Source organism: Dermacentor andersoni, chromosome 7 (assembly GCF_023375885.2).
Source record: "Dermacentor andersoni chromosome 7, qqDerAnde1_hic_scaffold, whole genome shotgun sequence".
Classification (NCBI taxonomy): Eukaryota; Metazoa; Arthropoda; class Arachnida; order Ixodida; family Ixodidae; genus Dermacentor; species Dermacentor andersoni.
The window spans coordinates 80,185,972-80,201,674 of NC_092820.1; the positions used below are offsets into that span (position 1 = coordinate 80,185,972).

At 45.5% G+C, this 15,703-nt stretch overlaps 1 protein-coding gene across 2 annotated transcripts in view; it reads left to right on the top strand.

Annotated features, from left to right (window-relative positions):
• Positions 1-15,703, top strand: part of phtf (putative homeodomain transcription factor) — a 63,499-nt gene that overhangs the window by 13,199 nt on the left and 34,597 nt on the right. For both annotated transcript variants that reach the window (XM_050181502.3, XM_055072758.2), the window contains exons 6-8: positions 2,289-2,397; positions 4,529-4,653; positions 15,126-15,352. In XM_050181502.3, coding sequence (XP_050037459.1) covers positions 2,289-2,397; positions 4,529-4,653; positions 15,126-15,352 — 461 coding nt within the window. The remainder of the gene's footprint in view (positions 1-2,288; positions 2,398-4,528; positions 4,654-15,125; positions 15,353-15,703) is intronic.

Below are 15,703 nucleotides of genomic sequence, written 5' to 3' on the forward strand. Positions count from 1 at the left end.
TGGGTACAGTTGTGGGAACTGAAAGGCTCAGCATATTGTTAGTGACAACCAAATGAGCCAATAGCCAGATTACGACGAGGAAAGCATAGGGAGAATATATCTGTTCTTTAGGGGTGGGCTGAATATTCTGAACTTTCCAATAACGAATACTGTCCTATTTGATTAGGTCCTCGAATCGAATGGTCACCATTAAAGAACCCAAATATTTTTTAAATAGTTTTTGTCAACTCCACATGATCAAAGATGTAATTGAAGCAAGAATGCAACAACTTTTCTCTCATCCACAGTAGACATAACAGTGGACAGCAGGCCACGTTACTCAGACAGGCAGACTTTGCCGGCTAAACAATCACTCGCAATAAAATCTTGTTTATGCACGCCATTTGGCAGTGGGTATTGTTTGGTACTATATACAGATGCATCACCTGTGTCCTCTTATTGGAATAACAATGAATACATTTCATTTCAATATAGTTTATACAATAGCGGCACCATCTGTGGCAAACATTTGAATTAGAGAACAAGTGCTTTTTTGTTTTTTTGCTCTGCCATCGGTGCAGCCAGCAAGCATGTATTTTTGGGCTGCAAAGATATACACAGGCAATAATTTGCCACCAAAGCTGGCTTCTAAACTTTATAATGCATGATCATGTATGCTCTGAAAAGGCCCAAGCAGGGACAAAATGCTTTGTTAATTGTTCTTAGTGCTCCCTTTGTTTTTTTAATGAAGCATGCTTTATATTGCGCACTGTAGTGACGAGAACATCCTAATGTTCTGATTATCAGTATGTGAAAATTGTTTATTTGATTCGATTATGGCACTGCTATTTGATTTTTACTCGATCAGTTAGGTTTCAAAAACTGCTAATTGTAGTATATGAAAATTGAAATGTAGAATCAATAAGCAAAACGGAAATGAGAGTTTGAAAAAAGGCAACTTGCCACTGGTGGGAGCCAAACCCACGACCTTTGCATGGAGCACGTCTAATGCTCTACCAATTTGGCTACAGTGACGGCTGTCCCCCAGTTCACATTCTTGAGTACTTGCATATGTTTACTAGATCTAGCCCTGGAAGTGTTGGTGAGTACTACTCAAGGCCATGGTTGCAGGCGTCAAACATAATTTCAACTGCAGGCGTCACTACTACTAAGCGGCTGGCCACTACTAGGCAACTGGCCAATCATTATACCAATAAACCCTCATAGCAACGTGTGCATCACGTGGAGGTTGTGGGTTTGGCTCCCACCAGCCACAAGTTGTCTTTCATTCCCCTTGTCATTATCGATATCTTAAATTTCAATTAAACAACACAGTCAATTTGATCTAAGCTTTCCTTGGCGTCATTATCTGCAGACTTACTGCGATATCAATTATATGGACACTCCAGGTGAACTTCCACATTGCCGTCGCCGTGATGTTCCACATAAAGTCCAAATGCGATCAGGTCGCGACCGCACCCCATATGCTTTAGGTAGGAGTGAAACTGTGAGAGTGAGCCGAGAGGGATGGTGACCTTCCTCCCTTGCGTGTGCGAGATCGAGCCACCATCCTTTTCAGAAGCACACCACCTTCGGTCGCGCGCAAGGCTAAGGAAAAGGAAGGGCGTTCTACCATAATATTTTGTATAATACAAGGCCTTGTAATGAATCTTGGCGCAGCATATTTCCTTCCCATATTTGATTAGGTTGAAGTATTTAGAGGTTTAATTGCTTTTCTTCGTCTCGCATGACCAAGAATCAAGTGCTTTCTCTTAGTATTGAATTTGAACTATATGTTTTGTTGACTTCACGGCCCTGAAGTTGTTTCTCATATTATATTAAGGTTCACGTTGTGTGTGGGGCTTCACTGTACTCATAATTCAAATGAGTAGACAAGGGCAAGAACAGACAAACATGTGATTACAATGAGTCGTCGCTCTAAAGTAAACTCCACTTATTGAAACATTGACTCAGGCCTGAGACATGCCTTTTCCAAACACGGCTGATCACTTGAGATAGGGATCTAGGCTTTGATTTAGTAGTGGTGCCTTTTCCGATGCTATTCCTTTTCGTGCTTTTCACGCTTCGTCAGTGGTTAGAGAGACGCTCTACAGGTGTTATCAACAGGACCTGCCGGCCAAGAACAGTGTACAATAACAGTGGTATAGAATCGAGCAAATCGCAGCCCTAGTTTATTAGGAATGGCACAGAGCTTTGCCTCATCAGGTGTCTGGAATGTACGTTGTTTACAAGCCAGGGTCACAGGTGTGTGTCTTGACAAGCTTGTTGTGTCCTTGTTGTTTTCACAGGTGGAAGCAGCAGACGAGCGGGGGTATCTGCGTGTTTCTTCTCGTCCTTTACTTTCTACAACTGGGCTCTCTCTGCCTGCATTCATCGCAAGATGATGCTCTCATCGCGGTGAGTGTCATTTTATCTCTTTTCTGTTTTTCTGTGTTCTCTTGTCCTGTTTTTTCTAAACCTTACTATACTCCCAAGCAAAATAGAAAATTGGGCGAATTGGTATAGATTGGCAATTTTTTAACTGTAGCCAAAAAAGACTGGACACTGAGTTGGCCATCTGTACACCTACAATGGGCTGATATTTTCTATCTTGATCGCAAATATATGTCGTTCACACTTCTGTTGGCGTTCTGGTATTTTGTGAAAATGAAGTTTTTTAACACTTTTTGATGGTTTTTTTCATGAAAGTGGTGTTCTGAACATGCATGAGCACTTCTGGTATTTATTTAAGTTTTCGATTTTCTAATAAAAATTTATTGGTAAGTGGAGTGACCGTGTGTCCATGTCCTTTTCTCTTGTGCTCCGTCTTTTTTGTGCTGCAGTTCCAAAATGCTTGCTGTACTCAGTCTCATACACAGCAGACGACACTACAGAAGCCATACGCAAGTAGTGTGGTCATAGATGTCTGACTCCGCACGTCTTGCAATGCAGTTGTTTTTCTATCTGCAATGCCTTTGTCAGAATGACTACTTCATATATTACAACTACAACCTTTGGACGTAAGTTTATGCCAAATCGCGTAATAGTTTTTTGCCTTCAAGCTTCCGGTATGGGGCTTACTATGACTTGGTCGCGAGCACAAGCAATGCATTGTGCTCGCTTGTTGCGCAACTGTGTTACTCTGCCCATTCCATAATAAAATAGGTTCACATCTGCGGTACTTCGCACATAAAAAAATGCATCTGATTTTGCAGCCTAAGAGCTTGAGGCATAATGTTACGTCAAAATACATGACGCATACATGCATCCTTCATAATATGTTACTGTCAGTTTTTTCCGGTAACGAATGCAGAGAAGTCTCTGTAGTCTTCATTGCATTGCCTGCGACGTATGAAACGAAGTAGAATCATATTGACACGTGTGCTTGTTTGTCTTTCATCGGGTCACCGCATTTCACCGTCTAACAAATGTTATCGCTCAGCCCAGGGATGCGCCTGCATGTATCGGAGGTTTCTCGAATGTTATCTATGGTTCTATCCGCTGTCTGTTGTTACCAAACCTTGTGTAATCTGATTGCATGTATGCACAACGCGAATTGTGTAGTACTTTCTGGAAGACGCGGGGGCACAGGCGACTATTCTGGAACCTTCGATGACTCATGTATAAAAGCCAACGTGCTTGCCCCGTAGATCAGATTTCGCCGATCGCCGACTGTGTCCGCCGCTTTCGCTGTGCATTGAATGTAACTTGCTTTTGCGGGCACAAGGTCAGCCAATAAAAAGTTAGTTCCGTCATTCACAGTTTTGCTGCTTCACCATGACACTGTGTGACAATATTGACACCATGACACTATGTGACAATATTGACACCATGACACTACGTGACAGCGCTCTCCTGGTTGACCTGGTGGCTAGTGCCACCAACTTGACCAGGAGGAAGACGACGTGGTTGGTTGGAGAAGGTGTAGGAGAAGCACATCAACTCCAGTGCTTCTCATTGTCTGCTTTCTTAGGAAGTGACATGCATGTATCGTGGAGGGATATTGTACAGTGGCATGTCAATGAGTTGGACTTCCCATGCTTAGCGCAGAATCTTTCGTCTTAGTACATTGCTGTTCCTTGGCAGGAAAGTGTATTATTTCTTTGCAACACAGCCTCACTGACTGAATCCGAGTAAGCTGGATGACAGGAAGCTCAGGAGTTGATGTGCATTGCTGGAATGGCAAAGCAGTCGGTGTGGGGGTAGCCATCACCATAACTCAATTGGTAGAGCATTGCACTTGTAATCTTGTTTGGCTCCCACCGATAGTTAGTTGCTTTTTCATCCACTTTCATTTCGCTTAACATTTCTACATATCAGTTTGGAGAAGACCAGTTAATGTCTCCCCTGATTTCCTTGGCTTCATTGCCTGTCTGGCTGTGCATGGAAACCCCTCCAATTTTTGTTTTCTCTGGCGCATTGCTTGTTAGTACCACCAACTCCAGAACTACCAGAGAGATGCTGGCTGGATTTTGTACTTTTCGTTAAAGGTGTTCTCTCCTTCACTCTGATGTGCTGCCACCTCGTGACCCATGGTATTCGTGCACAGGAAAACACGCTGACGGAGGTATTGACGCCCATAGCCATGATGTTGGTGCTGGGAATCATGCATGCTCAAGTCGTGGCCACATACACCACCAATGGGCAGCTGAAACCCATGCAGAGGACCAAAGTGTATGTCTCTCTCTGTTCTTATACTCTGTCCACTCTAGTCACTCTAGTGCAATGAGTGAATGAATGAATGAATGAACTATTACTTAACCATGGTGAATTGCTGTGCCTTCAAAGTGGATCCCCTAGTTCGAGTGCTCAAAGGTTGCAGCCACCACCGCGGCACATGAGTACAATACCTTGGCAGGATGCTGCGATGCCCAAGAAACACTTAAAAGAAAAATATTAAATCAAATAATTTTGCAAGGCGTTTTATGAGTTTTTTTAATGATGAGTGGTTGACTCGCAAGGTTGTGTAGAAAGTTGTGATTTAATGGGTCCCTTGATTCTTTTTGCTAAGCAAACTGTCCGTGACAAACAGAGCAAGTTATGTTCAGCTGATTGACTTTTGGCAAAGGTAATTTCATCACTGCTTTGCCAGTCAGCCTGTAAATTAGCTGAGCAATGTGCCAGTCTTATGTTATTATAGCTGGTGCCAAGTATAGTGGTCATAATGCCATGCTTCTGGAAATCTCTAGGATATTTGGTTCGCTTTTCGTCATTCCCTGTGGTATGAAAAAGGTTAAACGAGATATCATGGAAACTGCTGGATCTAGTAAAACTGGCCAACCTGTGTTTCTCTGCTTCCACCCTGTTTCATTACGTTCAACATAATTAGCCTTTTCATTATTAGCATCAATGGTTGACTTCCATTTAGTACCTTTAAACTGGAAATTATATATCCACAGGGGAGCTGCTGTGATATGTTCGTATGGTAGTGCCACTCCTCTCCTATGTGCAGACACCGCAACTGCAGTACAGCACTTGTAGTGTCTGGTCGTATGTCATCCTTGTTATTATCATGCTGTACCTACCATCATGGATTGAACATACAATCAAACTTTGCAGTAATAGCTATACAGTCAATGACTGATTGTTCAAGTATCGATAATTTGGACATGCTTGATTATTCGGACAGCTCCACCACACTGCCACTAGCCCTATAGACTTAATGTATTAGGACGACCGAAACTTCGGACACCCTACAGTGCGTTGTGGATAATTCGAACTCCGACTGCATGACCGTGTTTTAATATCGTGACAGAATCGGGCAGGAAGTAGCTACATTTTCATTTTGAGACCTCGCTGGCATGGCCCTCAGCTGTGTTGCTGGCACTGTGCAACTGAAACTAGCGAAGCCTAGTCGATGTAGTAGCCGCCGATGAGAATTCGTTTGCATGCACCGACTGTAGTTTCGTCTATCTGTAGCGACAGCATGATAATGGTGGAGATACAGGCTGCTATTGCGGCGATGCCTTCTGCTCAATTCTATGCCACTCTTATGGTCTACTGTTCATAGCCGGCTGATCTTGTTGATAATGTGCATGGAGCGTCGCTCTGACCACTGGCAAAGTGCTAAAGGCATGAAAAGGAATAGCATAAAAGGCACTGCTAGAAAATCACAGCCATAGAATGTCTACGTCAAGGGCAAGAGTATGTGTGAGCATGCAGCAACACTCGACAAGCTTGGGCCATATTCATGGACGATCACTTTCTGAAGATACTTTCATTTTCACAATATTTCACACGACTAGCCCTGAACGCGTAGACGGGCAGCAGCGTTTTTGCACAGTAATAAAATAGCATGCTTGGAACTGTGCCAAGTATGACGTTGCTTTTAGACATGGATACGTCTTGCACTATAGTCAGTGCTGGGCAGTATCGAAGATAAATGTATCTTACATACTATCTGAGATACTCTTTGGGTATCTTGTATCTGTATCATGATACCTCTGGTGAGACATGTAACAGTGTCTGTATTTCCGATACTTGAAAGAATCTATCATGTATCTTAATGCACAATACTGCTGTCACAACATTACCCTGTGAAACTATAAACTTTGGCTGAAGTCTGCTTCTCGAGCTGATACTGCTGCCACTAAGCCAGCTGAACTTTCAGGGGCGCTGAATTTTCTATTCTCTGACCTTAACAGGAAAGGTGACAATACTTCATGCCTAAATGTCATAGCTATTAGTGGTGCTGCCTATATCGTATTTCTTTGTATTCATTGTGTTTGTGTGATACGGAACCGCCTTTCTATATTACTTCCTATATATTTTGGTTTTTTTGGCTCACCGTTAAATTTCTTACTGTTACAAATTAGCAGGTAATCCAAGCTTTATGTGACAGTAGTGTAAATAGCAGCCGTACCCTGCAATGCTTTGTGCTACTACAATGCGTATGAAACGTTTTTGGGCTGCACAACTCTTCTCGTAGAACAAAAATTGTTAAAGAATTGCATGTTAATGAATATGTCGCCATCGAACGCTTTACGACAGCAGATAAGTTGAAAAAAGTCGCAGCTTTACCTGAAAGGCAAAGCATCGATTGCGATAGCAAATTAGTAGATAGCTATATGAAGTAAGGATGGTAGTTTTATCATCCGTGTAAGCTTGTAAACATTCGCTTGCTAACTAAATTAACCATCATGGTGTTACGCGCTCACAGGTAAGCATGATCACATCTCTCTCAATGACCACAGAAACTCGCTGTGAAAATGCTGGAGTGAGCAATCGGGGCAGCAGCAACGAGCGAATTAACCTTCATGCATCTCTCACTTGATTGTGAATGAAACATCGAAAGCACAGTGCATATAAAGCTATAGGCACTATGCGCACTCTGCAAACATCGCAGATTCAGTTGAAGATGAGGCCCATGCAGGTGCGCACTTTGGCCATGTCGCAGATCACTTTCAAGATATGGCACCCGCACAGCCACGCCGGAAGCAGCAGCTGCTGGAGAAGAACCCCCCCTCCCCCATCTCTCACTTCACCCCGTGCCTCGCACGGGACATAAGAGGGTGCGCTTATGCCCTGCATTTCTCTCACGCATGTGAGATTGAGCCACATTTGCCGGCTCACCCTCGCACGCTTTCACTCGCACATACGGCACGTGGCGACGATTTTATTCCCTTGGACTTTATACGGAACCTCACGGCAACGCTGACAGCAGAAATCCACCTGGAGGGCCCATATAATTGCTATCACAATAATATGAAATGTCATTCCAGCTTTACAGGCTCTCTGTATACAAGATGCATCACAATAAAATGACACTATCAGCATTAGACAGTGTTAGTATAGCGTACGCTAAAGAATAGCGGGTTCTCACTGTGCATGCGCTGAACGCTAAATGAAATAGCGGGTATAGCGGGCATACGCAACGCAAACGAGTTAGCCTTAGCTTTTCTTGTGTGGTTTGCATGAAACATGGCAGCGGTCCCGGCTGCCCGCTTCTAATTGAATTTGACGTTGCTTTTGTAAAATGCACTTTGTTCGTAGCAAATGATTGTGTAAACGGCTTTCGCTTAGTCTCAGGCCGCTTCGACGACAGAGTATTATGGATAACCTCGTGGTGTTTTCGAGATCGCTTCTCGTTTCGAACGAGTCGAAGCCTAACGGAAGAAACATTCGAGATGTCAGCACCACCTATCGCTACAGTTGGGAAATAGCCGCAACGATGGCATATGACCTCTGAGATCCGAAGATATCGCCGGCAACTAAAACTGTCAAGAACGTGCGCTGCTTAGCGTACGCTACACTATAGCGTATAGCGTATGAAATTGAAGGTCTCTTTGAAAGTGGCAATACAAGAATGCAGCACACCTTATTTAGCCTCTTGTGTAATAAAGTAGCTTATTTTTGAGCGAATCCGGTATTTTGAATTCAATTATACTTGAACGTTTTGGCGGTCTCCATCGATTCTGAAGTATCAGTCAGTCACAGTATTAGGTTAAAAGAAACAAGTTTACAGTAACATATCGTCATCTCTAAAGTCATTGCTTCATGACTGTCACTATTGTGACAAAAAAATTTTAACAGGCTCCACTCAAGTACCCGAAAAAACTGAGAAGGCTTCGTGAGGAAACCAGTTTTGCCGTCGGCAGGACATAGAAAATAGAGATCCCATATGATATTGCACATCACTGATCCCTGTATCTGTGAAACTGGTCAGTTAACGCTCACTACAACGTACCCGCGTGCAGTAGACTCGGATATAACGGACCATATTTCAGCCTTAGTTTGTTCTACCTATTTTATTAATGAAGCAAAGTTCGCTTTTAACAGACTATTGGCTACAGCAGACGAAATTAGCAGCAATTTTTGTAAAAATCAGGCACATAAAAAGGACTTTTGCCGTGTCGACACGGCCTGGTAACTGACTTGCGAGGGTCAGCCGACGATCAAGGCTCGATGACTTGCGTGCGAGTAATGTAGGAAAGCGGGGCGGAAGTGCGCCATCTTTTGCACCCGAGGCACGGGAGGGGGAGGCGAGGGAAAGAAGGGGGGAACGTTCTACTCCGGAGGCTGCTGTTAACGGCGTGCCTGCGCGGGCATCGTATCTTGAAAGCAATCTGCGATGCGGACAAAGTGCGCGCTCGCCCAGGCGGCGTATTTTAAAAGTTAAGTTGTAGAGTTTTACATACCAAAACCACTTTCTGATGATGAGGCACGCCGTAATGGAAGACTCCGGAAATTTGGACCACCTGGGCTTCGTTAACGTGTACCTAAATCTAAGTATGCGGGCGTTTTTCGCATTTCGCCCCCATCGAAATGCGGCCACGGTGGCTGGGATTGATCCCATGACCTTGTACTCAGCAGCCCAACACCATAGCCACTAAGCAACCATGGCAGGTAGTCCGTATCTTGAAAGCGATCTGCGATGCGGACATAGTGCGCCAAGTGCCAGTAGCTTCGTATGTGCTGTGCTTTCAACGTTTAATTTGCGTTGAAGCGAGAGACAGCACAAAGGTCAATTCGCTCGCTGCTGCTGCCACGCTTATCTTGCTTAATTTGCTATCCTAATTGATATTTTACCTTTCGGGTGAAACTGCGACTTTTTTGTTCAATTTTCACTTTTGACGTTCATCACTTACTCTTTGCAATAAAGTTGATAGACATCACGACGAAAGTTCTGGAAGTGAGGCAATTTGGATATTACGGACTTTGGATAAAATGGACGTTTTTGGTCAGATTATCATGGTCCGTTGTAATGAGTGTGATAGCGCAGCACATCATGCCGCATGTGTACTGGGCGGGCTACTGCCATAATCCATGTGACGTCACATAGCGATATATATATATATGTACGCCGGCACTGAATAAACTGATTCCATTCCCGGTTTGGCTGCGTGATGACGTTATAACAACTGGCGACGAGGGTCTTGTGTACCCACGTAAGCGACGGCCTTGGTCCTGCACGGGTGGACAGGCACGAACGAAAACAAGCGAGCGGAGTTTTCGTCCAGCTTCAAGGCGCTGCACGTGCTCCCGGAGTACGGCACCGCCCACCGAACACCCCTGCGGAGGAAGTACTCAGCCACAAGGAACGACAACGGGGCTTGGAGCTGGCAGCACGTCCAAGCAAGGAAACGCCAAACTGATGAGTAACGGATATATGTACTGCTGTCAAAATGCCGCCAATGGGAAAGATGTCCGAGTTCGACCCGAAAATGCAAAACTTCGAGTCGTACTTAAGGCGTTTTGAACATTTCTTAACGGCTAATGATATCGTCGACGCAAAGCACCTTGCCGTCTTTTTGACAGTCATAGGACCAGAGGCTTACGAAGTACTGAGAAGTCTTGTTGTGCCGGCAGCCCCGGGAGAAAAGTTGTACGCAGAAGTTAAACGCCTCCTGAAGGAGCACTACAGCCCAAGGAGTTCCGTAATAGCAGAACGATGCAAGTTCAACCGGCGCGTACAACAGGAGGGCGAAAGCGTGGAGGGGTTCATCGTGGAACTTAAACATTTAGTCAGGAAGTGTGACTACGGTGACTTTTTGCAAGACGCCCTCCGAGATAGGCTGGTTGCTGGCATACGGAACGAAGAGACCCAGCGTGCTCTGTTTGCTGAACGAGAGCTGACATTTGATGACGCTTGCAAAATCGCCCTGATAGAGAACTAGCGGCGTGAGACACTGAACAACTACGGTCAAGAGAACGAGAGGCACCCGTGCTAGTCGTGAAAAGCCGACCACACCAGTATCAGAGACCAGCTAATCCTAAGCATGTCGAAGCCCGCAAGAACGAAAAATGCGCAAGATGCGGCAGGGGACACTCACCGGAAGAATGTTGGTACAAAAACTTTATTTGTCGCAACTGTTCGGCTGTAGGTCATTTGAAAAGCATGTGCCCAGTTGCTAGAGCGAAGCCAAAAAACATGCATGCGCTCGAGTGTTCTGACGATGACTCAGAGCAGGAACTGTACCATGTCATTAACGGCAACCAATCATCTTATGAAGTGAGTGTGGAAATAGAAGGGCGTAAACTGAATATGCAAATTGACGCGGGAGCGGCTGTCACAATTGTCCCGGAGCAAGTGTACCTGTCCGAATTTCCACACGTAAAATGTGAACCTTGCAAAATGTCGCTTCGCACGTATACTGGGGAGCAAATGCAGCTAAAAGGGCAGTGTGACGTGGTGGTTAAGTACAACAATCAGTGCATGACTCTACCAGTCATTGTTGTAAAAAGCAATGGGAGGAAGTTGCCTGTACTAATGGGGCGAAATTGGTTAGAACGTTTGAAGCTTGACTGGCTAGAAATTGGCCAAATTGCAGTTGAAGACAGAGCCGCGGTGCTAAAACAGAAGTACCCTTCCGTGTTTTCTAAAAAGCTGGGGACAATACAAAAATTTGAAGCAAAGATTGTTATGAAACCGGGTACAGGTCCTGTATTTTGCCGCGCTAGACCAGTTCCGTTTGCGTTGCAGGAAAGAGTTGAGCGGCAGCTGCGAGAACACGTGGAAACGGGCATGCTGCGTCCTGTAATGCGGAGTGACTGGGCTACCCCACTTGTCACAGTTGTGAAGGAAAACGGCAGTGTCCGGTTATGCGGGGATTACAAGACTACAGTAAACCCCTCTCTCAAAACAGATCATTACCCCCTACCCAGACCGGAGGACTTGTACACTGCCTTAGCAGGAGGAAAGGTGTTCAGTGTACTAGACCTTTCTTCAGCGTACCAGCAGCTGCCACTCACTCCGGAGTCACGACCATTTTTGACAGTAAACACTAGTCTTGGGTTGTTCAAATTTCAGCGCCTTCCTTACGGGGTGGCAAGTGCACCCGCTATCTTTCAGGCAATGATGGACGAGGTACTTCATGGCATCCCACGTGTAGGCTGTTATATTGACAACGTTATCGTCACAGGGGTAGATATCGGCGACTGCCAGGAGACACTAGAACGTGTCTTGCAACGCCTCAGTGAATACAACATCACGCTTAACCTGGATAAATGCCGTTTTTTCCGAAAATCGGTTACATATTTGGGTCACACAGTGACTGAGCACAGCATTTACCCTACCGACACCAAGAAGAGCGCAATCTTACAAGCCCCCGAGCCCACTACAGTTACAGAGCTTAAGGCGTACTTGGGAATGTGGAACTTTTACTCAAAGTTTCTCAAAAATGCTTCGACAGTAGCAGAGCCGCTTTATCGGCTACTTAGAAAAGAACAAAAATGGTCGTGGACAAAGGAGTGCGGCACCGCGTTTAAAGATACGAAGCACTTGCTAACAAGCAGCAAGGTGCTCACATTCTATGACGTCAAGAAACCGCTCGCAATGCTTTGCGATGCATCGTCATATGGCTTAGGAGCCGTTATCTTTCACGAGACGGCTGAAGGTGAAGAAAAACCAATTGCTTTTGCTTCGCGTACACTGTCGGAAGCAGAAAAAAAATACGCGCAGTGCGAACGCGAGGCCCTGGCATTAATCTTTGGCCTAAAGAAATTTCACCGGTACCTGTACGGCCGAGAATTCACTATATATACAGACCACCAGCCACTGCTTGGGATACTAGGGCACGATAAGCGTATCCCGACTATCGCTGCCGCGCGTATGCAACGCTGGGCTTTAACCCTCGCAGCTTACAGGTACCGGCTGAAATTTAGGAAAGGAAAAAATGTTGAAGTGGCAGACGCCTTGTCCAGGCTGCCCCAACCAGGACCGGTGAACGACGAGTCATCAGATTGCATGTCAATCTTTCAGTGTCTCCTGCTGACAGCAGAGGAGATTGCAAAAGTCTCGAAGCGAAGCTTAACTCTATGCCGCGTGGCACAATATACGCTAAACGGGTGGCCTAGACAGCAGGCAGATGAATTGAAATCTTACTATGTTCGCCGCGATGAGCTGTCACTAGAGCAAGGCTGCGTGACGTGGGGCGTAAGAGTCGTAATTCCGGAGCTGCTCAGGGACCGCGTACTAAACATGCTGCACGAGGAGCACCCTGGCACCAGCCGCATGAAAATGCTAGCGAGGAGTTTCGTATGGTGGCCAGGAATCGATTTGGCCATTGAACAGGACGTTCAGTGGTGCAAAATTTGCCAAGCAGTTCAGCCAGCTTCTCGGCCGGTTCCTCTTCACCCTTGGCAATACCCCGCCCAGTGTTGGTCACGCGTCCATGTAGATTTTGCACAGAAGGGTACGAACGTGTTTCTGGTATTGGTCGACTCATTCTCGAAATGGATCGAAGTATGGCCGATGTCCTCAACCTCTGCACAAAAAACATTGGAAAAACTTCGGGATGCTTTTGCCGCTTATGGCTTGCCCGAAGTATTGGCGAGTGACAACGGGCCACAGTTCACCTCAGAGGAGTTTGCATAATTCATGAGCACCAACGGTGTAAAACACGATCGTATTCCGCATTATCACGCAGCGTCCAATGGTGCTGCAGAACGAACAGTACAAACCGTGAAAAAGGCCTTACTGAAACAGGTGCTCGAGCGTGAGGCCTCGGGTAAACAGCAAACAGTACAGGAAAATATTGATAGTTTTCTGATGGCCTACCGGAACACACCGAGCAGTGTGACAAGCAAATCACCAGCTGAACTATTTTTGAGGCGCCAGCCACGCATAAAGCTTTCACTGCTCCAACCTGATTTTGCAAAATCCATGCGAGACAAACAGGAAAAACTAAAAGAGCAGCGCGATTTGTTTCGTGGGCAGGAGCGCAGCTTCGTGGTGGGGGACCGGGTGTTGGTGAAAACTGTGCGTGGTGAACGCGTTTCGTGGGAAGAAGGTGTTGTGATCCAAATTGTCAGTGCTGTGACATATATGGTGAAAGTGCGCGATCAACTCCGGTTCACACACGCCGATCACCTGCGTCCTGGACATGCTGACCCCGGCGCGACGCCCTCGCACGCGGAGGTGGGTGTAAAACAAACGCCACCAGAAGGGCTACCGGCAGACGACCGCACTCCGACACCAAGACAACCGCAGGCAGACCAGGATGGTCCCAGTTCCCCTGGGACGCCGGCAGACCCCGATCGCAGAACAACACTAGAGCACAACGAATCAGTACCGCCACCCACACAGCAGCCTGTACCGCAAGACTTGGCGGAGTCGCACGTGCCAGCGGCGCCAGCTGCACCCAACTCAGAGGAACAGCCGCCACTACGTCGGGGTGCTCGTGTGCGCCGGCAACCGGACTGGTTTAGATCTGAGGACTTTAAGTAATTTCCTCTTAATTAGTCAGGTGGTAATGTTAAATTGTTAATTACTGTTCCTAATCTTACTAGGTGTTCTAGTTAGCTAACCCATGTATTTAATTGAGCGGGAAGGAGTTGTGATAGCGCAGCACGTCATGCCGCATGTGTACTGGGCGGGCTACTGCCATAATCCATGTGACGTCACATAGCGATATATATATATGTACGCCGGCACTGAGTAAACTGATTCCATTCCCGGTTTGGCTGCGTGAGGACGTTATAACAATGAGCGATGACCGTAGTTAATTAGCAGCATTGTTGTTACTCATTGTTTGTAACTGTGCCATTGTAAACATTGTGTCACATTGTAAATCTCCCATTGCTTGTTGGTAAAACAGTTGTACTTGCTATATTAATGTATATCTGTGAAGCTTGAACTGGGAATATCTTGTTTTTACTTTATCTCATACTTATCAGGCAATGCTGCTGGAGCTAAGCTAATAGTGTTGTCATAAAAGTCGCACTTGGTGTGTTTCACAGCACAATCACTTTCTATCTGTGACGCCTTCTGTAGAATAACTACTTCATGTATGACAACTGCAACCTTTAGGCATGAGGCTATGTCAGGTCACGTATTATTTGTTCAGCTTTGTGCTCCCAGTGTACCTACACTTAAACCTTGCTCTAACAAGGTCACATCCAATGCGAAAATACATTCAGTATATCCACTATTCATTATAAGCTGCTTATATTTGTTACATGCTTATATTGCAAGAAACATATCTGATTTAGCTTGTCATGCCCAATAATTTGTGATGGCCATGCTCATTTTGATTGTATATCTTTTTTTAACATGTGCCACTCTATTTTGGTCACAAAATAAGTCATTCTAGCCTTCACAGCATTATCTGCTCTGTACAAAACAGGTTATAGTAATACCAGATGTGTGGTCCCACTGTAGAAATCTTCTATTTGCATTAAATATGTCTGCAATGCTGATGTTACAGAAGGAAGAGGCCAAAGCGTAAAGTCAGGTCACGCAGCAACTACGAAGGAAAGTCCTCTCCCGGGACAGCATCCGAAGACAAGCCCGACAGCTTGTGGTCTGAGTTCCAAGCCAACCGTACATCCTGCGGGTCTGCTGCTGAAAACATGAGCCATCCAGTCAGAAACTCAAGCCGAATCTCCATTGTTGGTGGATCCAACATGCAGAACAACCATCCCGACAGAGATGGTAAGTGAGAGGCAGTGTGCTGTCAGCCTCCTTTATTTCGAATATGGTTGGGCACATGGGATTGGTTCAAATTGTCCAAACATCGAACTGAATGGTACTTTTGAAGTTTTTATTACAGTTGAACTTCGCAATAATGAAATCGGCAGGGAATGCAAAGAAAAATCACTTTTGTGAGAATTTCGTTGTTGTAAAAAGAGACAGCACAGATAGGTAATGCATCGCAGAACAGAACTGTACTGTCAAAATTCCGTTAGCCTACTTTGCAAGCTTTGCTCAAGGATATAGAACCGCATTGCCGACAGTACAAAGTGCGCCACAAGCGTCGACCAGCAGCGTCAGCACAGCTGTAGC